General features: G+C 33.2%; 1 protein-coding gene and 2 long non-coding RNA genes across 3 annotated transcripts; 2 read left to right on the plus strand and 1 right to left on the minus strand.

The window, feature by feature from the left end:
- Positions 1–8,765: 8,765 nt before the first annotated feature.
- Positions 8,766–9,415, plus strand: LOC147508772 (uncharacterized). The gene is made up of 3 exons (XR_015216439.1): positions 8,766–8,915; positions 9,169–9,241; positions 9,331–9,415. It is a non-coding gene; the product is annotated as an uncharacterized LOC147508772 (long non-coding RNA).
- A 325-nt stretch (positions 9,416–9,740) lies between these two features.
- On the plus strand, positions 9,741–12,856 carry LOC147508773 (uncharacterized). Its single transcript, XR_015216441.1, has 6 exons — positions 9,741–9,806; positions 10,072–10,104; positions 10,240–10,292; positions 10,374–10,449; positions 10,542–12,191; positions 12,737–12,856. It is a non-coding gene; the product is annotated as an uncharacterized LOC147508773 (long non-coding RNA).
- Positions 12,857–14,125: 1,269 nt separating this feature from the next.
- LOC147508774 (4-coumarate--CoA ligase 1-like) lies at positions 14,126–21,114 on the minus strand. Its single transcript, XM_086601158.1, has 5 exons — positions 19,985–21,114; positions 18,350–18,548; positions 14,934–15,147; positions 14,714–14,816; positions 14,126–14,457 (listed from the first exon to the last, which is right to left on the minus strand). The coding sequence occupies exons 1-5, from the start codon at positions 20,975–20,977 to the stop codon at positions 14,338–14,340; spliced, it is 1,629 nt and encodes a 542-aa protein (XP_086457284.1). The 5' UTR covers positions 20,978–21,114; the 3' UTR covers positions 14,126–14,337.
- Between the last annotated feature and the right edge of the window lie 2,962 nt (positions 21,115–24,076).

A 24,076-nucleotide genomic window follows, 5' to 3' on the forward strand; every position in this document is an offset into this window, starting at 1 on the left:
ATTCATTTCTATTTCTTGTTGGGGGCAGTTTTAATTGTGTTTTGTTTGGGCCTGGTTTTGTTTTAGTTTTGGGCCAGTTCAGTTTAAAGTTTTTTGGCCGATTTCTAATATTGCTTGGGGCCAGTCCATAGGACTTAATAGAGATCCAAATGGGTCTTTCAACCTTTAGACTTTTGGGTTCTAAGGTTTGGGTTTGGGCTTGGCTAGTTGGGTCCGAACCATTTTCCTTAGTCATGAGCCCATGAGCCATGCACATTGACCTTAGCCATGAACCATGGCTATGACCATGAACCTGCTGAACATGGAAACGACAGTTTGACTTTGACAATGACGTGTTGACTTTGACTTTGACCGTTGACTTTGACCTTTGACCGTTGACTGTGGAATGTTGACTTTTTCTAGATTTTCACATATTTAAGAATATGGACAAATGTAGTAATAAAATATTATCGTATATTGTATAACTTGGTTGGTCATTATCTAATTAAGATTTGATGTGAGTAGTGTGTAAAGCATATAATATATTGGCACGTAACAAGCGGGGAATTTTTATAGGACTTCGATATATACGTTTTTACGAGAATTAAATTTATATACGGACTTAGATTCATGGACTTTGATTGTGGACTGTTAACTGTTTAATTGTGTTACGTTTTTATATATTAAATTGTATGGACAATTCAAATGCTAAAATATTGTGGAAGCTTGTATAAATTTGGTTGGCATTATCTAGGTAAGATTTGACGTTGATATTGTGTATATTTTGACACGTGACGAGATAGAAACTTTAGGAGATATAATATTCCTAAAACGCTATAAAAATGTTATGCGATATGTTTGAAGCAATTGTGACATTATATAATATCTTGGGATATATATATATATATATATATATATATATATATATATATATATATATATATATATATATATATATATAGTTTTTTTGAGAAATAAATGTATAGACACTCAATTATTTTATCTGTGAGATGCTACTAGAGTATTTGTGGATATTTCCCACGGGATTGTGGCGTAGTGCAATAATATATTGGCACATGAAAGAATGAAAGTGGTTATGAGATATAATTGAGATATTTCTAACTATTGTGACTTAGTGCAATAAGGTATTTGACCTGCACATGATATAGTGGAATTATTATGAGTTATAAATGTATGACACCTGAATAAGTTACGTAACGAAAATCCTAGAACCTGACTACCACAACTCATGTGATTTTTCCTGTGTGGGCGTATGTGATATAAATGGCCCCTGTATAGGGTGTATATATAAGATGTTGATTGACCCATGTGTTGGGCAATCGTAGCCGAATAGTGGCTTAATTATTCCGTTCGCAAAATTAGAAGGAGACGCGCGATATTTTATGCCGAATAGTGGCAGTACTTACATAATGGCTTTCGTGTGAGGGTTACCTGGTGTGCGGCATCCCGCTCAGGGTAGCTACGCACGGAGTGGTTCATTATGTAAGGGGAGACATATAGATGTACATGTTCGGCGTTGGGAAGCGATTGTGGTAGCCAGGGAAACTAGGTAAGACATAGATACGACGTGAATTTTAGGGACACACAAAGAAAGTCTTAATTAATATAATTATGGTAATATGTTGGTTAATGATATATCTTTAGATAGATGATTGTATATGGTTTGGCAGAACGGTGGGTCAAACTAATTACTTGTGCAGAGACGACTCACTCTATAATTGAGCATGAAATGAGGTAAGTATGGAATATGCTTGGCTGGTTATAGTTTAGTTAGAACCTAAGGCGCCTCGTGGAGGAACTAAATGCCTTTTTATTATGCGTATGGTTTGTTGTGTGGTTAGTGGGAAGTTAAGGCACCTCAGTGGAGGAACTATCTGCCTTAATTATTGTACTTAAGGATGTTGTATTAGTTTTTGGAAGTTAAGGCGCCTCGGTGGAAGAACTAACTGTCTTATGGATTGCGTATGTATATGTATAAATATATGTTGTATTTTAGAGCTACTCACACCAACATTTTTATAATGCTGACCCGATTTGCATGTTTGCTTATCGGGTGTGTTCATTAAATGAACATAGTTGATAAGTCTTGACAGGTTTCATGTTGAAGAAGGTTGGTTGTTGATTGTGGTTTGCTTTAGCGTCGCATTCAGGATATGTTTTGTTTTCCTTAAGGTGTAATAGATTTTTAGTTGAGAAAAATGTTGTTTTATATTTTTAGTTGTATTTAAATAAAGAGTTATTGAAAAGATATTTGTAACCTAATATTATTTGTAAATTTTTGTAATGAAGATGACTTTTGTTTAAGTTAAAATTTTTATTTTTAATTATCCGCATATTTAAACTGTTTATTGGTTTTTGGGAGTGGAGAGTGCGTCACACCTCGAAGATCGAAGAGTCGGGAACAAATATTGTTTTTCCGAATTCTGTCGAAATTCGGGGTGTGACAAGTATAGTGGTATCTAAAACTCCCCACAACAGTTTATATGGAAGAAATCAAAGGCAATGCCGTGATGTATTAGTTGCAATCTGAAGAATTAAAAAAATAAATAAAATAGAAATCTATGTTTCCAAGTCTACTTAAAATTCTAAAACGCTATAGAAAACAAACCTTCCACATCCACCTCCGTGCTTTGTTAAGAACAAATTTTGCACGCAAAAAAAAACAGGTGGTCATTTGATGATCAACTGAAAACACAAGTTTCTATATAAAAATTGTACCTGATTATATTTATTAATTGCCTCTGAATTAGCAATAAGCTCAAGGGGCCAAGGAACCTGTCAAAATAAACATTAAAATGCACTTTAAAACATCAGGGGTTGAGTAACAGGACCATGATTAGCATCCAAAACATTAGACAAGTTCTCAAACTAAGTTATCGCAAGAGATAAACCAGTACTTGCTCAATGAAATTAAATAAAAATGAAAAAAAAAATATTATCTTTATTTTCTTGCTCGCGAGAGAGAGAGTTGGAAAGGGAATTGGGACGGAAAACGAGAGATGGACGAGAAACCGCTGGGTGGGAGAGCGTGCGTGGTATTAGAACGCCGGTGAGAATTAGTTGGGAGGAAGAAGGTGAAGTCTCTTCAGCGTTTTTGTGAGATAGACTTTTTCTTTTTCTTTTCTTCTGTTTTTTTTCTTTTTTAATCCTAAGTTTATTTTACTAGGTTTAGCAAGTTAATTCTTTTTGGGATGGAACTTAAAAGTATGACCGCGCCCCAGATCACGACTTTGAATTTCATGGTATAATTACTCGTGTCGCTTATTTATTTCGATAATTTATTAATTTTGTTTTCAATTTTTTTACACCTAAAAGTGACAGAACAAGTCAAACCACTAGTGTCACATTCAAATAATGGGACACAAAAAATAAAATTACTTGTGTCACTTTTCCTAGATAGAAGCAACACATCAACCCTCATTCCATAAAAAAGTGACACATCAAAATTCTGTGTGTCACTTTTTTCTAGTAAATGACACGAGACAAAAAAAATAAGTGACACAAAAAACCATTCTTTTAGTAGTTAGTTACTTTTTCCCTGCAAGAAATTGGTCCAATTCAAAACAACTCTAGAGGATAGAGTTTTTTATAACCACTCACAAGGAAAAATTTCAAGTGAAAAATAACTCGGAAAACCAATTTTCGAGTGAAAATAACCCTCAAGGACAAATGGCCTGGATTTGAAATAAATATTTTTCAATTTTACCCTTTCTATTATTTTGATGTGAACAATGAATGTTCATACTTTATGCTGATGTGATTGTTCATACCCAAATAAGTAAGTGTACCTTATACAATATATTGATGTATGAATAATGATTGTTCATAACTCATGTTGAGGTATAAAAAATGATTGTTCATACTCCAATATGTATTCTTAATATTTGAATAAGTTTAAAAGACTAAAGTCTAATATAAACTATATGTCACTATAACAAAGAGTATATTTTTATATGAAGTTGATATTCTTCAACTATTACGTATTTTTGTAATAAGTATTTTTATTTATGTTTATTTTTTGAAATATAGTAAATGATTTTCTTCAATTTTTATAATATAGGTGTCTACTATCTATATACTAAAACAGAGACCTTTAAAGGAGGATTTTCTCTCTCCTATGTGTCACTCTAATATGAGAGTTAGATTTTTCTCTAATCCTATGTGACACTATAATATGAAAGATAGTATTTTCTAATAGCCTACAATCCTACCTACATTGAACCTCTTTGGAGAGTTTGAGTGTATTTCTAATTCTTATATTTGGAGCTCTTTGGAGAGTTTGAGTATATTTCTAATTCTTATATTTGGAGAGTTTGAGTGTATTGTCAATTCTTATATATTTGATAAAATAAAAAAAAATTGCTAAAAAATAGGTGATTTGTAGAATGTAATTTCATATTACGAATCAAACACTTTTATTGTTCTAATTTTTATATATTTGATCAAATAAAAAAATTGCTAAAAAATAAGTGATTTGTAGAAACTAATTCCATATTACAAATCATACAATTTTAGTGTCTATGAGACTATGATAAAACACCGACTTATTTCAATATATCTTTTAACGCCAGTAACAATTATACTAAAAATAACATCACAAAATATATAATAGAAAATGAAAAAAAAAAAAATAATAACGACAAAGCAATAATGACAAATATTTTAAAATATGTATAATATTGAATGAAACTAACGTAAAAAAAAAAAAAAAACAATTAATGGGAACCAAAACTGGATGCAAATGTATCGAACTAACCTCAAATAATATTTAACGGAAAATCAAACCTGGATGCAAATACAAACATTAAACTAATCTTAAAAATTAATTAATAGAAAATCGGAATATGGATACAACTACATTAAACTAACCTCAAAGAATAATTAACAGAAAATCAAAACTTGGATGCAAATACATCAAACTAACATTAAAAAATAATTGTCATAAAATCGGAAACTGGATGCAAATACATTGAGCTAACCCTCAAAGATTAAATTAACAGAAAATCGGAAATTGAATACAACTGCATTGAACTAACCTCAAAGAAAAATTAATTATAAATTAGAAACATAATGCAAATGCGTGGAACTAATCTTAAAAAATAATTAACGGGAAATCGGAAACTATATGCAAATACAACTTTATCAAATAATAAACGAGAAATCAGAAACTGGATGCAAATACATTAAATTAATCTCACAAAATAATTAACGGGAAATAAAAAACTGGATGCAAATGCATCGAACTGACCTTGAAGAACAATTAACAGGAAATTGGAAATTGGATGCAAATGTATTAAACTAACCAAAAAAAATAATTAACGATAAATCAGAAACTAGATGCAACGGCATTGAATTGATCTCAAAAAATAAATAATGAGAATTGGAAATTGGATGCAACTGCATTAAACTAACCTCAAAATATAAATAACGGAAAATCAGAAACTGGATGCAAATGAATTGAACTAACCTCAAAACATAGTTGGGTTATATGTTGTGGGAATGTCTCGATAAATATAGTTTTGTATTTAAAATGGTGTTTATCTTATCTCTTTTCGTATTCAAGTAGCTTCAATATATATGAACTTCGTCTTATTAGGCAATCTCACAAAACATCAATCAAACTTCTATTATTAAACAACAAAATGAAGTTGAAGGATTTTATCAAATGCAAGTTTTTTTTTTTAATGGAGAGTGAGGTTTTCACGTTATAAGAAATTTGGTTTAGTGATAAATATAATATTAATATATAATAGTTCTGCATATTTGCAAATATTTTTCAGAATAATTAATATAACAACACCCGCTTAAGTAGATAATCTTTGAAGATCGATTCCATATAGTGAGTCATGCATAATTTAAATAATAATTAACTGGAAATAAAAACTGAATAATCTTCGATGATCCCACATAGTAAATTAAGCATAATTTACTTTTTATGTCATGTTTGCAATGACACTACGAGATGGATCAAGAGAACTTGGTATTACACACCACATTAGATAATTATAAGGAAATCAAAACTGATTCAAATACATAACCGAGCTCAAAGAGTAATTAACGGAAAATTAGAAACTTTATACAAATTGCATTAAACTAACGATGAGAATAATTAACGGAAATTAGAAATTTGATGCAAATCTTTGAAAAATATTTAACGAAAAATCGGAAATAGTATGCAAATACATCAAACAAACCTCAAATAATAATTAATGGGAAACCAAAAACTTGATGCAAATGCATTGAACTTAACTCAAAAAATAATAAACAAAAAATAAAAAACTGAATGCAACTGCATTGAACTAACCTCATAGAATAATTGGTGGGAAATTGAAAACTAAATGCAAATGCATTGAAATAACCTCAAAGAATAGTTAACGGGAAATCAGAAACCGGATATAATTGTATCGAACTAACCTCAAAGCATAAATAATCAGAAACTAGATGTAGATGCATTGAACTAACCTTAAAGAGTTATTAACGGGAAATTGAAAACTGGATCCAAATGCAATGAAGTAATCTCAAAGACTAATTAACAAAACATTGAAAAATGGATGAAACCGCACTGAACTAACCTTAATGAATAATTAACGGAAAATTATAAATTTGATGTAACTGCATTGAACTAACCTCAAAAAATAATTAACGGGAAATTAGAAACTTGATGTAAATGCATTGAACTAATCTCAAAAAACAATTAACCTAAAATCGAAAATCGGATGCAACTGCATTGAACTAACCTCAAAGAATAATTAACGGAAAACCAAAAACTGGATGCAATTGCATTAAACTAAAATAAGAGATTAACTAACGGAAAATCAAAAATGGATGCAAATGCATTGAAATAACCTCAAAAAATAGTTAACTAGAAATCGAAGTCGGATGTAACTGCATCATCGCGACCGACCTCAAAGCATAAATGTCCACTTTTTTAGCCTTCTCACATGAATAATTACGAGTAATTAGGAACCCAAAATGAAAGTGAATTTATAAAAACAGACTCTTACATATATGTAAATTGTATAGAAATTGTAAACTATCGAACTAACCTAGAAAAATAATTAATAGGAAATCAGAAACTGGATACAGATGTATTAAACTAACCTCAAAGAGTAATTAACGGGAGATTGGAACATGGATGCAAATACAATGAACTAATCTCAAAGACTAATTCACGAAACATCGAAAATTGGATGCAACTGTACTGAATTAACCTTAATGACTAACTAACTGGAAATCATAAAGTGAATACAATTGCACTGAACTAACCTCAAATAATAATTAATGAGAAAATTGGAAACTTGATGCAACTGCATTGAACTAGCCTTAAAAAAATAATTAATGAAAAATTAGAAACCGGATGCAACGTACTACATTAAACTAATCTCAAAGAATATATAATTAATGGAAAATCAAAAATTTGATGCAAATGCATTGAACTAATAACCCTAAAACATATTTGTATTATATGTAGAGAGAATAAATGTCTCGACAAATATAGTTTTGCATTTTAAATAGTATTTATTATAATTTTTTTATTGTGATTGGGAATGTCTTGCTATTCAAGCACTTCATTATTATTTTGGCCACATTGACATTCTCACAAAACTTTAATCAAACTTATATTATTAAACCTAACAATAAAAAGAAGTCGATGAGTTTTATCAAGGTTTGGTGCTTCCTTTTTATAGAGAATGGTGCAAGAAATTTAAATGAGTAATTAATATAATTTTTATTTTTTCATAGTTATGCATAGTTGCTAATATTTTTTAGAATAATTTAATATAATGACACCCGTTCATAGGACACGTTCATGTGATAAATCTTTTCAAATGAGAGTAGTGTATTTTTTGATGATATGAAAATAATCAATCTGTTTTAGTGATTTGTACACATTAGTACATAAGCTGAATGGTGATGATTTACAGCTAAATCACCATAAATCTAATAAAACTATTATACAAGCTAGATTAAGTTTAAGATAATTCTATTTGAAAATTATGGATTAATATTCTAAACCATAAAGTGAAAAAATTATCTCAATTTAATCCCTTAGTTTCCAAGTACTTATACACCATAATCGCTGCTCATTAACATATTTCGGTTTATTTTCAATAAAAATATATTCTGATTCGAAAATTTGCCGCTAAATCACTATAAAATACAAGCTAGACCGAGTTTAAGATAATTCTATTTAAAAATTACGGATTAATATCCTAAACCACAAAGTGAATATGCTATCTCAATTTGATCCCTTAGTTTCCAAGTATTTATGCACCATAATCGCTGCTCATTAACGTATTTTGATTTATTTTTAATAAAAATATATTTTTATTCGAAAATTTGTGTGAGACATTTTGTAAAGCTTTTTCAGCACACAAAATATTTAATAGATCCCGGGCGTATGCCCGGGTCCAAAATCTAGTGTATTACTATATATATATATTAGGGAAAAAAAACCGCCGAGCTCCTAAGCACTGCCTTCTACATAGCGGGCTAGGCGCTCTCCCACCGCCCGACTACAGCCCAGCGTTTTTTTAGGACACTGGTTAGACCACTGTTGCGTTGCTTCCCCTCCAAGTTCTTCCACTTTCTCCCTCCCCACCAACACTTATATTTTTTTCGTTTTTTTCCTCTCTTTCTCCTTCTCTCATCTCAACAAGGTAAGCAAAGCATAAATTTTATTTCAAGCACCGATTTTTCCTTCTTAGGGTTTTATTTGAAAAAATTGGGAGGACTAATTTTTGAATTATAATTTTCATAGGATTAGCTGAACTGGAAATGGATTAAAAGCTTGAGATTTCGCTATTGAAGCAAAAAATCCATTCCAATATGTTTCTCTTTCCTGAATTGAGATTCTTCTGTGTAAAAGTGTACTAGCTAGTTGGGGATATCTTGCATTCATTTCCAATTTGAAGGTAAGAACTTTTGCTTGCTTTGTTCCTTTGTTATTTTTTATATTTGTTTATTCTTGCTTATTTACATCTTTGTTGCATTTTACATTTCGTTGCTATTGTGATTTCTAATGATATAAATCCCCATTCTGAGGTGTTTGTATGCGACTTTAGTTTTTCTATATTGTCTCAAAACAACACAATCTAAGATTTCCTGAGCAACCGTAAATGCGTTGTTATGTTATCTGTTTCATCTTACAACTATTTTAATGTTAAGGTATCCTCCTGGCCACGGTGATGTATTCCCCTCCTTGAAGAACAGTGGAAAGCTTGATGCTTTATTGGGCAAGGTTGGTACTTGATTTAGTTTCCTGGTTTTTGGCATATTTTTTTCCGTGTTGTTGTTTACTCTAACCACATTTTATTTTATTCTCTTCAGGGCAAGGAGTATGTTTTTGTTGCAAATGCAGATAACTTGGGTGCTATCGTTGACTTAAGTATCCTTTTCCACTCATTATTGACCCTGACATTATTCAAATTCTCAGGAAACTCAAGCTCCTTTGTATTATTCTTTGTATTCAAGTTATCAGTATAAATGATTTATCATAAAGACCACTCTTGCAAAACCTTTTCCTTGACCGGGTGTAATGTAAATCTTGAATCATTTGGTCCACAACAAAAATGAGTAATCTTGATGGAGGTACTACTCGAAAATACTAGATATCTTCATGCTTCTTCGCTTTTAAATTCTTGTTACCTGTTTTGCTTGTGTGTGTATTTCTCTTTTTCGAGAGAGTTTTCATAATTCTTCTACTACAAATCCTCATCCTAAAGTTCACCTTTGTACAGGACCCCGAAAACCCCAAAGCAGATGTTGAAGGTGGCACCCTTATTTCATATGAAGGAAAAGTTCAGGTATTTGGTCACTCAATTATTTAGGTTGTTATGACTTGTTGGTTCGTTCTCATCTTGTCACTACTTGTTTAATGAGTTATAGAGTACCAATAACACGTTCTCGTAATTATGAATGTGTCGCTGCTTGTTTGTTTGAGTGGCGCTGTATGTGAGAATATAAACTTACTTGTATACTTTTTTTTTACTATACTTCATCCAATTATCTTATTATGTCAAGATAAGTTTTAGCCCGAATGACATTTGCCCTTGATGCTATGATTCACAGCTCCTGGAAATTGCTCAGGTCCCCAATGAACATGTAAGTGTGATTACGTGAATTTATACCTGTCTCTTTCTACATATAAATTAAGTAGTACTGTTCTAAAAAATTATTATAACATAATATCTTTCTTTTTTCTAATTTTTTTATCATGTGTATTTGTGTTTCATCTAGGTGAACGAGTTCAAGTCGATTGAAAAGTTCAAGATCTTCAACACAAACAACTTGTATGTGATCTATACTTGTTTGATATTTTTGAAAAGTTACAGGTGTGTGTATAGGATGTAATCTAAACCCTTGTTTCCCAGGTGGGTGAATTTGAAGGCCATTAAGAGACTTGTGGAAGTTGATGCTCTAAACATGGAAATCATTCCAAATCCGAAAGTGAGGGCCATTTTTTATTTTTCTGATATTAATTACTCCATCTCGCCAAGTCAGATCAACATGTTGCTGATAAAGTTAATATTTGTGCACAGGAAGTCTACGGACATATGTTGCAATTCGGGTATTCTACGGACATATGTTGGCAATTAACTGTAAGCTTTCAACTTTTTAGTGGCATTTTCACACTTTTTTTCTTTAAACAATTCTTTGAAAAGGCTATTGTATTAACTTGTCATCAGGAGTGTAATCTCATAGTTTTTGGGCTTTTAGACAGCTTTTAGTACGTATCGTTCCAACTTACCTGCCATTTTCTGGTTACACAAACCCTAGTTATGTTCTTAATCTCTTATGGTCCTCATAGTTTCCCCTGAATCAAAAGTAGGCGCTAATGGAACTGAAAGTAAAATAATTGGGTGAAAACTAGTTCAATGTTCTTGGTTTTGATATACAAAATTCAGTCAGGTGATCGTTATCTTCTGAATAAAATATTATTTGGCAAATGGGAAGGAGAGAAAGGCTATACCTAATTAAAAGGATGTTTAAAGTTAAATTCTTGTGTGTTTTTATCGCCTTATCATTGTTCAAGATTTTTTAGGTGTTGTAGTTAATTACCGTTTAGCTTCTTTATATTATGTAATATCTATTGTACTTACCTTGTACATATGGTTTTTTCTTCCAAGAATTATGGGCACTCCAAATGAAGAGATATGGGTTGGAGTTTCATCATTACCCAATTACAAAATCTGCTTTACCCAAATAACCTTCCAAGGTAAACTATTTTAATTCAGTGTCCTCTCAGAAGTTTGTAGTGAAAACTATATGGTCTGGAGTTTCAAATGATTTAAGCATGTCCGAGGCTTTCTTTTCAATATTTAACCCTGAATGTATATTACTTTCAAAGACTTCAACTTCAAGAAAGATAGAGATGGCTACTAGAAATGGTTTGCTGGTAACGTGGCATCAGGAGGTGCAACTGGTGCTTCATCTTTTCTATTTGTCTATCCATTGGATTATGCTCGAACACGTCCAGCCAATGACACTAAGGCTGTTAAAAAGGGTGGTGAAAGGCAGTTCAACGGTAGTCTTAAGTGATTAAGATGTGATTCTACCAGCCTGTTGTTGCATATGTTTTACTTAATTATTTTATTTGTTTTCTAATCTTAAGAAAAATATAAAGCAGATCTCTACTTTAAAAGTGAAGTGGATTTGTAAATTAGAAAATTCTAGTAATACTTAAAGTGATAGAAATATTTGCTTAAAATGATTATGTTTTGGATTTAATTCACAAAAGATAGAGACATTGGCTCATGCATTTTGAGACCTAGGTGTCTACACCGCGGGACTGTGATATATAACGGCTAATTTAATTTCGTCTAATTTATAGGCATGGTCTCGGTGTAGCCGACCCATAACTTGCAGCACATTCAATAACGATAGTTCAATATTTGCGTAAGCGGTATGTCTACCTTTAAGTATAACTTTTGTGAATTTGGAGGCCATTCTTTCATTAAATTTTTATGGAGAGCTAGAATTTGCTAACATTTGGAACAAGGGAGTATATTAGTCTTGTTCTTGTGACATGTTTACTATTGTCTAGTGATATCAAGATAGTTGTTTTAGCTTTTACACTAACTCTAGTGGATCTTTGTCATCATGCACAGGTAGGTTATGATTGGAGCAAGGGTGCAGAAAATCATAATCCATCAACAGCGAAGAATTATATTTAACTCAACTTACCACAGGTAACAACACTTAAGTTGTTAACTTGAATATAAGTTTATTTACTGTGCCATATTATTTTTGTGCCCAACGTTCTTAGGTTCTGGTTAGACTAGAAAACTTCATTAGATCTAGATCGGATAGGTGCTAAAAATAAGAATTGGCATGTTCATGCCCAGAGTACCTGAAATCTTTTTGAGACTAAGGCACTAAGCCTATGCCGACCGAGCATTTTTCGACGGTCGTGCGATAGTTTTTGGCTGTCGGATAATACCTTTGGCGACAGTTATTGTTTATCGGGTAAAGTTGTTCTTTTTGTAGTGACTTAACAAGATATTTCTTCACGAGTATGCAACAATGGTGATTTCGGCAGATTATACGTCGTAACCAACTAACTATACTTCAAGAATTTTAAAGAACCAATTATTTAACAAAGTATCACAAGTGTTTAGTTATACGATTTCTAACTTGTACCTGTTGTACTTTTACTTTTTTTTTATTTTTTAATCACAATTATTTCTTTCATAAGGTGATTAAACTTTGATTATTCATGGCTGAATGTTCTTAGGACGAGAATGCCAATACGGAGGAGAATGTTCTTGGCCGGTGAAGTTATAGATATTTTCATTTTTTTTTTCTTTTGTATTTTTTTCATTGCAATATATTACAATGTAGAATACAGAACAAGATGGAATACGTTGATTTGGAAGTTTTTTTATTATAATATATTGGTATTAATTATAATTTGGATTTTCGATTGCTAAAGTAGAATACTATAAAGACATGCACTGAAGGTGGTGTGATATGACATGTTCTTATTGTTACAAATGAATTGGCTTCTATGAAGATTCTCTCGGATTGTATTATGAACTGAGAAATAATATTGTTCATATTTGTTATTTTGTTAAGTTCTTATGTAGTTATTCCTAATTTTTGGAAGCTTTGCTAGGTGATTGGTTCTGTTGATGGCAGGAGAACGACCCAAGAATTAAAATATCAATTTTTTTTAAAAAAGAAAGTAATTTTGCCATAGTCCATAGCCGTAGCAAAAACATCAAATCCCACGGATTACAGCTGTCGCAAAAACTGACATTTTCCCACGGACTAAACCCATAGGAAAAACTGAAGCAAAGACCGTCGCTATTTCCGATGTAAAAAAACCACAGTCCTGCGACGGTCCAAAACCGTGGCTTTTTCCACAGTTTTGGGCCATGGCTTAAAACCTGTTTTCTTGTAGTGACTGACAGAAATTCATCATTCAACTCGATCTGCAATGACGCATCAAGAATCTGAGCTTTTTCCATCAATCCATGATCAGCCCCAACCATTTGTGCATCCTCCCTGAGGCGTTTATTGGCTTCTTCCATTTCAAGAAAGATACAGTAATCATTGTGGAATTTATGCATACTTGTCTCTGAGTTAAAAATCTTGAACTCTGCCTTGTTGTTGCTCTTCATGGTTTTTCACTCATTGTAAAGCAATCATTTTTCGCGTAAACCGTTCCTTGTCCTTCTTGTTTGCCTCAATATATGGTTGTAGGGAAAGATATAAACATATGAGTTATGCTGGTCTACGTCTTAAAACATGATTAATTGTTCAAAAGGGGAAGGAAACGAGATTTCATAACTTGCTCCTTATGTCATTTTGCTTCCTGTGTTTGACAAGTGAATTTACGTTGGCTATAAGGATCAAAGGCCAGAAACAGATTTAAAATGTGGGTGTTCTGGATATAACCATGCAAGTCTAAATGCTTTTCGATTTCTAAACCGTTCCACAACGCAAAAGTCCCACTTATAAATAAGTTTTTGTAACTTTATCGAAATGAAATATCATAGATTGAAAGTGAAATTGGATAAAAGAGGTAAAAATGGGAGTGAAGAAGATGAGTTCGACCGGAGTTCACAGCCGGAATTAAGATAAACCTCTCTCTTTTCCAATTTGTTTGAATTTGTTTAGATTTAGTTACCAAATTACGTCATTATATTTTTTGACTCATTTGGAAGCAAATGAACCACGAATTTAGTTCAAACTCCAAACCAATTTTAAAATAAAAACACTATAAAAGGGACAAATCGTTTTGCTTCTCTTTATACTCAGATAGAGAAATAAGTTACAAGATCTGCCCCTTCTTTTAATACAGTGTGGTGGGTATGGAAACATGACTTAGAGCTAACTTGGGACACCAGCTGCTAATATTTGCCTTAGTTCCTTCCTTAAGATCTTGCCAGATGGCCCCTTCGGAATGGTTTCTGAGAAGAATACTTTGTTTATCCTTTTATAGAAGACCACCTGCATCATCACACAACATTGAAATGAGATCAACTAAATTAGCAGCATGAAAATGTAGGTGTTTATGCTGACTTTCTACCATACACAAAAAGTTACGGGCCCCCATGTAGGGCTTACGATGTAACAACTTGGCTAATGGCCGGCGCTTTAAGGTTCTTAATAAGGGGCCATCAAAAGTGCCATCAAGACATGGCATCAATTGGTGTAATTAAATGTAAACGGACTCTGCTACAATTTTGCAGGAGCTGTAAATTACCTGTTTGGAGATGTACTGCTTAATTTCTTCCTCTGATATTTGAGAACCGTTGGATCTCACAACAAATGCCACTGGAACTTCTCCAGCTGCATCATCTTTCATTCTGAAATATAGGAAAAAAGAATGCAATGTAAGCATTTTCATATAAGTAATGAAGTTATATATAATACAATGTCTTTTACACTGTTACAAACTTACAATACAATGCAGGTATACTTACGGTACTACAGCAGCATCGGATATGTTGGGGTGGTTAATTAAGAGAGCTTCAAGTTCAGCAGGAGCAACTTGGAAACCTTTGTACTTGATCAGTTCCTTTAACCGGTCAACAATGAAAAGTTCGTCATCATCGTCAATGAAACCAACATCGCCCGTGTGTAGCCATCCATCTCTGTCTATAGTATTAGCTGTGGCCTTGGGATCATTGAGATAACCTGAAATAAATAGCATTTTACGTAAGTAAACTATTATCTTATGATTTGGGCTACCACGGGATATTCCTATAAGAATGAGTGTTTCAACTTTCAAGACTGTTGGATCTCGAGATCCAACGGTCCGAAAATCAAAAACAAAAAGAAAGAGAGAAAATATGGGTTTGTTTTTTATTTTCGGACCGTTAGATCTCGGATCCAACGGTCTCGGCTGGCGTTCCTATAGGGATATCCTCGTGGTAGACGAACTCTTATCTTATCGTCGAAACAAAAACAGTAGACTATTATGTCTACTTTTATTTATATTATAATATATGTCACTGTAGTACTGTACCAGAGATTCCATCAAGCAATAATTCAATACAACAATGCGCACTCCGATATAACAGGCACCTTGTAGTTTACCTATTGTTTTCAATGTTTTCGACTCCCGGTCATAGTCATATTGTCCGGTTTTGTCGTATAGGAGGTGTGCCCTTTGGCCCACAAAAGAAAAAGACACATAAATTTCTTTAAAGAAAAAGACACATATCTATTTTTTTATATTCTGTAAAGAAAACTCTTTATGTAACAGTATTGTTTGGGTCGACTGGATTTTTATTTTTCTAATTTTATTCTCATTGCTTTTTTCTATTTACAGTATCCTATCTACATCTAAAATATAAAATCTGATATTTAATAAGAGTACAAATATTAATTAAAATGTAAGTTTTAAATCAACAATTTCTGCTGGGCTTTTTATAGATAGTACACGACTACACGTCGATCGTGTATAGATACGCTAGTATAATTAAAGCAGCTGAAGTTGGTGGGTCGACCACCTAAGGCACCAACCAAATCACCAACAACCAACTTTGATTTCATTTTTATTTCAACACATCAGGATGAAACTCTGCGCATCTAGACTTCTGTTGTTTACCAACCCCAAAGATCCTATGTGTGCTTCAAAGTTCCAACTGCCTGCGAATATCCATATTATCTGTGACCTTCATTTTGCGTTTTTGGTCTTTCGGAAAACCGACTTTTATTTAGAGAAAGTCTTGACTCAAGAATAACTGTTATTCCACGACAGTTCACATAATATTTTGCGTCAATTCCCTTAAAAATGGGCAAATGGCAATCAACATGATCTCAAAATTTCAGGTGTACCATGTCTGGGATTTTTGTGACATATCGCTGATAGTCCAGATATCTAATTCTTTTCCTCAGATTGGGTGATGAGATCATGAGAAACGGATGTATATATGGTGTATATGTGGCTCCTTTCCACTTTGAATTCACGATTGAACCAGGGTTATGGGAGCTTTGTGGCATCAAAGTATTCGAATCAACACGTACTCAAAATAGACAGATACTTGCCAACCAAAAAGACTTGGATATAAGTAAAAGAAAATGATCCGATGCAAAGTCACGAAGGTGAAACACAATGAAGAAGCTTCGACACTCTGAGATGAATAAATGCCGCGCCTAGAGTTGTTGTCAACAAGATGACACAATAATTGCAACAAGTTGCACCAAAACCACCTATACCAGAGAAATTTTTCTATACACTGTTTCTCCTTAATTCTCCAATTAATAGAGGAGTAAATGATGTAACACTATCAACGGCAACCAGAAACAGGATAAAGCACAAGGTTATGCCCTTCCTTTTTCTGTTTGAATTATGTTTATATATAAATAGCAGTTCTAGAGTACTCAGACTTAGGGCTGTCAATGGGCCGGGACAAGTCTGAAGTCTGATTGAATCCGAACCGATAAGATAAGGACTTAGATTTTAAATTTAGCTCGCTAAAATTTTTGGGCCAGGTCTAGACATACTTATGTCCGATCCGATAATAGCCCGCCCCGAAATCTATAATAGTTTATGTGTTTTATATTTAATATTATTAATATATATATTATATTTATTGAAAGTTGACATAGAAAATTGGAAGCAAGAGTTGTAGATTTGATTGTTACCACTTACAAATTTAATTAAATTTTAGACAAAAATAACAGTTCTCATGTATTGCTAATGGATCTAGGCCTGACCCGAATCCAAACTTGCCCAATAGGACCTAAGTTGGGCATGGACTCAAAATATCAAATATGATTTGGGCTGGGTCTGGACCTAGGTGTGTCCTATTCAAGTCCGGCCCATTGATAGCCCTACTCTGCAGTCTGCACCGGTACGCATGAATCTAGGCCTTTGCACAGTACTTCCTGATGTTTTTTAGTGTGAGTGGCCTACATTAACTACACCTCTCTCTCTAATGCGGACACTAGATTTTCTAATATACATAAATATTTAATAACCCCTAAGGACTTCCGCTCCTAAAACAATTCAAAGTCTCAAACAACAATAGGGGGCAGATCATCATGTATAATGACGGGTCGGTGAGAATGTCCTTTATGATTTCATAGTACTTTGTGTCCTTTTACTCAATGTATATTCCTAAGGGCATCTCCAATGGAGGGTGTAAAGTGTATAATGTGTAAAATTTACACCCCTATTTTGAAAAAACCCTTTCCAATGGAGGGTGTAAACCGTATACAATAGCTATTAGTTGTTAAAATTTGGTGGAAATTCCCCTCCCAGATTATTAGTTAATAAGAAACACGGACGTAGCTTTAAATGTCGTGGGAGGGTTTTTAAAATTCGGACGCCACTTCAACAGATGTGGGTACTTAAAATATTTCATTTGCGACGGCCCATGACCGTCGCTACTCTTGTTTTCAGATTTCTAGAATACGGACGTGGGTTAAAGTGACGTGCGTTCTCCTCTTAAAATTTTCTTTTGCAAACTTGCGACGGTTAACGTCTGTCGTTTTACTCTTTATTTCCACACCACCATTGGAAGAGCCATGAGGTGTATATTTATTACTTTAGAAATAAGAGTGTAAAATCCTAGTGGCGCCTACATGGAACCTATGTGGAGGTGTAGATTTACACACTCCATTGGAGATGCTCTAAGGCAGTCCAAGGTCCAACTAGAAAATGACCATTCTTTTTATCTGTGTGTAGTGTGTACATAACTACATATACTGTATTTTTTGCACAAATAAAATTTTCTTAATAAAAATCGATTTGCTATTCTGAATCTCAAAAAATTGAAAAAAAAAACAAAAACAAACAAACAAACGTTATTTATTTCATCAACACTAGCCTCACCGTGGACAAGTTTACTTGCAAAGTAAATTAAGAAAACAACGCTATAAATAATACCTTTCATAATTTGGTCTCCTCTAATGCAAATCTCTCCGGATTCATTTCGTGGTAGAGAGGTGCCATTCTCGATATCAATAATCTTCATCTCAGCATTCCTAACTACGGTTCCGCATGATCCGGATTTGATATCCAACGGCTCTTTTGCAAATGCCAAGCACATGGACAACACGGGACCTGCTTCTGTCATTCCATATCCCTGTCACCATTTATCTCAATCAGTTCCTTATTTTCAAACTCTATACACTAATCTAATTGTAAGAAAATATATACCAATATAAAAAAAATTAATCTTCAGGGCCGGGAATTGGAAACACTTTGTTATTGTTTACTTTAAGGTGCCAAATTTTGGGATCATGTTTGGATTCCTTCCTACCAAGAATTACATTCATACCCGCATTACCATTGTGAGATTTTAAACATAATATTTTTTTTTGTTAAATTGTCAATTTCTTCATAAACTCGAACTTATGTGAATGGTCAGTTCTATTAATATGTTATCAATGGTTTCAATACCAAATTAAATTGTCAATTTATTTATAGGCTCGAATTTATGTAAATAGTCAATTCTATTAATATATTAGAAACTAATATATGTCAACATTTTTCACACACTACACTAAAAGAAATTTATCATAAATTCATAATATTGTTTTTAATTATGTATCTTAGAGTCAAGTTCCAAAATTTTGCAGAGTGAGAAAAATGCTAAATGGAAATGACCCGGGGTGCATATTTGTAAATAGATTATATAATGTTCGTTATCCGGACCACAGACTACCCTACGGAACGAAAGAATCTCCATTAGAAGGAAAACATGTATCCATAGTTGCATACAAGAAATACCACAATTGACCATTGTGATTGCAAATTCATCATGATATATCACCAAACTACCAGCTAAATATGGAAATCTAATCCTTTATCATTAATTGTTTTAGGCGCGGAATGCACTTTTTGCAGCGTCCTTAAATTCATTTTGCAGTATCCATTGTTTAGCACGCCCAGATTGAATTATATCAGCCTACAAAAATTAATCTTTACTCTAAAATGGTATGGAACAACCTACATAATCAGTTACCAAAAAAAACCTGCATAGTCAAATAACGACGAAATTATGTGATAAAATCCAGTAAAGTTGTCTTTCAAAAGAGTATCGGATTAGTGGCCAGCACGCCCTATCAGAATCAATTGATTAATTGATTGAAGGAAACATATACCAACGTATATCTTGAGACAAGTCAATAGTTAGAGACCTAGGGAGTCTCCTGAAAGGAATCGTATCGTAATTTATGTATCAGAAATGAAAACATTTACATTTGTCATTGGCAATGGTTAAATCCGACGGAATAGCACCAAATTACTGCCTAGCGTTTAGTGCTGCAGCCTAATTAAATAAGAAAAATGATTGTGATGGCTTTCACCACGTGGGATAACAAGATCTATTGGTTTTGGTTGGTATTAGACTATTAGCTACAAGGACGGCTGTTTCCACTTCTCAATGGAAATAAGGAGTAGTCTATGGAGAATAAATTCCAACAAAAAAAAAAAAAAAAAAAACTGTGCTAAATTCAAAAAAGCTCTAACCAGTATCGAAAGTCAAAAATTAAAGTGAAATATTCGAAAAAGACTAACCTGTCCTAGCTTGGCAATAGGAAGCTTTCTTCTCATTGTATCTTCAAGCTCCTTTCCCATGGGTGCAGCACCCGACATCAATATTCTTATAGAAGAAAGATCATATTTCTCGACATCTGGGCTCTTCGCAATCGCTAAAACAATCGGCGGAACGAAAGGCGCAATAGTAACCTTATATTTTTCAACCAATTCCATCAATTGTTTTATCTCAAATTTTGGCATAATTAAAATTGCCGCGCCAGCTCTTAACCCACATAGCAACACTGAGTTGAGTGAGTAGATATGAAACAATGGTAACACGCATAATAACACATCATCTTGATGAAAATATAAATTGGGATTCTCTCCATCTACTTGTTGAGCAACACTGGTGACTAAACCTTTATGTGTTAACATCACACCTTTAGGTAACCCGGTTGTCCCTGACGAATAAGGTAGCGCCACGATATCGTCTGGACGTATTTTCACCTCAGGTAATTCAGTCTCATCAGACTGACTTAACTCAGAGAAATGTAAACAGCCTTCTGGAGGTGAGTCTATGCACATAATTTTCACTTCTTCATCTTGGGCTAGTTCCTTCAATTTATCAACATATGAAGCTAGTGTGATAATGAGTCTAGTGTCGGATGCCTTAGCTTGTTTTGCTATCTCACTAGCTGTGTAGAAAGGATTAGCCGTAGTAATAATCGCGCCGCGATATGATGCACCAAGAAAGGCGAATACGAACTCGGGCGAATTTGGAAGTAAGAGCATGATCACTTGGCCTTGTTGAATACCAATTTTATTTAGGCCTGACGCCACTTTTCGCGCAATGAGCTCCACCTCTTCGTAAGTGTATGTGTTGCCCGTGGGACCATTTATTATACATGGGCGGGTACTAAACTGCGCAATATTTTCGAAACAATATGTATGTAGTGGGAGATGATTTGGGATGTAAATATCCGGGAGTTTTGATCGAAAAATACTTTCTTGAGGCTCCAATATGCTTGCCATTAGAAAGAAAAGTGGAGGGAGAAAGTGAAGGAGATGAAAAGTTGGAAATGAGGAGGGAGCTAGAGGGTGGAGAGAAGTTGTTTGGTGGGTTTGAGTTTGGTGTTGAATGGAGTGAAGGTTTAATACAAGTAGAGGTGAAGGTAGGAAAGCTGGTGGAAATGGGCAGAATTGGGAACTTATTCATTTTGTAAGGGTGTAATGGGAAGAGGAGAAATATGGGTTGGTGAAGATGTTTTGGCATTGGTGGTGCTGTTGGTGGTGTGGTTGGATGAATGTCATGTTGACTACTAATGATCTCATATTCGTCCGTGTAAGCTTCACCTAACATTTGTCACCGGATTGACCAGTGTTCAAGTAAGCTTCACCTACCACAAAGGTGACTGGACTAACCTGTTACTCACTCTGATGTTGTAGTCACGTCATCGGCTCTTCATTCGGCTTTGGCTTTCCGAGTGTCTTGGTTAATGTAAGACCTTTTTTTTCTTTCCGTTACTCATTTCACGATTTTCTAATTTTACTTACTAGATTGTATGCTAGTCATGGTTCGTGATTCCGAACAGATACCGGAATTCCATATGATATGTCGGTTTTTCAAAAAATTATATTGACATCAAAATGATATATTTTGGAATTTACTGTCAGTGGCAATTCTGCAAATAACCGGATACCCGACGATTAATTAACGAAATCAATCGAATACTTCACAAACTCGACTATTTTCACCAAAACCAAATGGTTTTGTAAAACCTAAGTGGGTGTTTAGATCTTATTTTTTCTTAAAATGTGTTTTTTTGAAAAAAAATTTTATTCTAAAATCAATTTTTGAACAAACATGTTTGGTTGAGATTTTTCTAAAAAAATATTCTTATTAAAACTAGCAGATTTTGCGAAATATCGTGGCATTTGGTCCTAATACCTAGGCAGTCCATTTGCCTTGAGTGCAACAAGCCCACACAACGACAAAAAAAAAACATATTTTTTAATTTGAAAAACAAGTTTTTGTTATTTATCATAAAACAATTTTTTCGGAATAATAAATGTTTTTGGGTGAAAAATTACTTTTTACAAAAATAGAGACCAAACATGTTTATTTATTCAAAAAAAGTTTTCTCACTAATAAATATTTATTGATAATAAATAAATATGATCCAAACACCCCTCTAACTCTCTAAGTTTTCCCCTCCACCTACAGTCAGTTGATTTCGTTTGTTTGTCGCCGGAGCGAAGTACAAAGATGACAAGATCTAACTTCCAATTGTAATTTCTTCAATTGATTTCATCATTATAGACAATTATGTATTGATTTATATAAAATTGAATAGCATTTTCTTAATTTGTTGTTAAATGTTCATATTTTTAGAAAAAGGAAAACAATTTTCGGCAAAGTTATATGTTTTCCAGTTACTTTGCTCACCTTGCAAGTTTCAACAAAACAGTTGGAATTCTATTAATTTTGAAATCCCGAACTATGATGATAGTATAAAATAGTTCACCACTATATCGTTTGTTTATAATTTTGGTTGGTAAAAGTTTTGAAATTGCAAATAGAGACACAGAGTATCATATTGAATTTCTATGTATTCAATAACGAATGTACAGTCATGTTGAGATGTATTTTGTATAACTATATCAAAGCTCGAAGACCAAAACGCAACCTACTTTAGATTCGTGCCTTAACAATGTAATGAGGAAACTTGCACAATAGTGCCTCCAGTTCTAATAATTCTTTCATTGTAACCGTTTCTTTTGCTTACTAGAAATTATCCTTAAAAAAAAATGAAGGTTATATACAATATACCAATACCGCTTTCTTGATCCACCAATATGTATTGCGATGCATAACCAAGAATGAAAGTACAGATATATGTTATGTTTCTTTTGATTAAACAAATTGATACCAAAACGGCAAAAAAACATATACTTAACATAGAGACTAATTAATATGTCTAAAACATCATTATGGTTTCTGATTTTGTTGAGACTTGACAGCATTGCGATTGTGTGATTAAGTTCAACCAATTGTAGTTAATGGATTGGGAAACTATTTTGATGACCTCTGATTTTCTATACTAATACTTTTATGTAGCATGACAATAATTTTTATGGTTTATGAAGTATTGAAGTTGCATTATTTCTTACACTGAATATATGCTCTTTAAATATTAACAATGAAATTTAGAACTGCACTTTAAAACCTATCAGTCAAAAGTAATATACTGGTTGGAAATTTAGGATGTGTTTGGTTGGGGAAACCAAATGTATTTTGATTAAAAATGGGTTGAATTCAATATTGCCAAGAAGTTTGTATTTTTTTTTTTCCTAATCGAACTTGATTTATGCACGATTGTTCAAATGGGACAGTCTGATTTGATCAGTTTCACATAAACACATGTACCGGAGCATGCCCTGCAAGTCTGCAACACAACCAAACTCTAACAAAAAAACCCACTGTCATAAGTATCTATATATATTTTCAATTTTTGGCAAAAACCAACTAAAAATTATTGCCAAACTTTTTTTTTTATGAGCAAGTTTGTTTTAAATGAGATTAACAACCGACGTGGCCCAGACTTTTAGTATCATCGCCCAAAAAATTTAGTGTTTTACCAATTTTGGTAGTTGGCATGTCCATCCTACAACAATATTATATCATTGGGAAAATAATTTTCTCTCTTATGCTCGGTGATCAATTGATATAAATCAATTCCCTCTTAGCTTGATTGCTCTTTCTCAAAGGCTCAATGCGTGGATCAGGTTGAGAGATTGGTTGAGTACTGAAATTTTTGAGTGCTAATCCCTACCCTGTATTTTATTTTATTTTTTCCGCTTAAAATGTATTATATTGGGAAATTTTAACTTAGAAATAATGTTTATTGTATTTGAAGTATTTATCCCCAACCAAAATATTGGGGAAGGTAATAATCTTGAACTTTATCCCCAGTTCCCCCACACAACGAGGTGTCACGTTCTAATCAACTTACAACGTCTTTGGTTTTGATCGGGTACGTAATATACTGGAAAGAACATATACGCCAACACTTAACAATAGTTAACAACTTTTTTTTGGGTAACAATAGTTAACAGTTAACACAACAATGA

The sequence above is a fragment of the Coptis chinensis genome, chromosome 3, assembly GCF_015680905.1.
Source record: "Coptis chinensis isolate HL-2020 chromosome 3, ASM1568090v1, whole genome shotgun sequence".
Lineage (NCBI taxonomy): Eukaryota > Viridiplantae > Streptophyta > Magnoliopsida > Ranunculales > Ranunculaceae > Coptis > Coptis chinensis.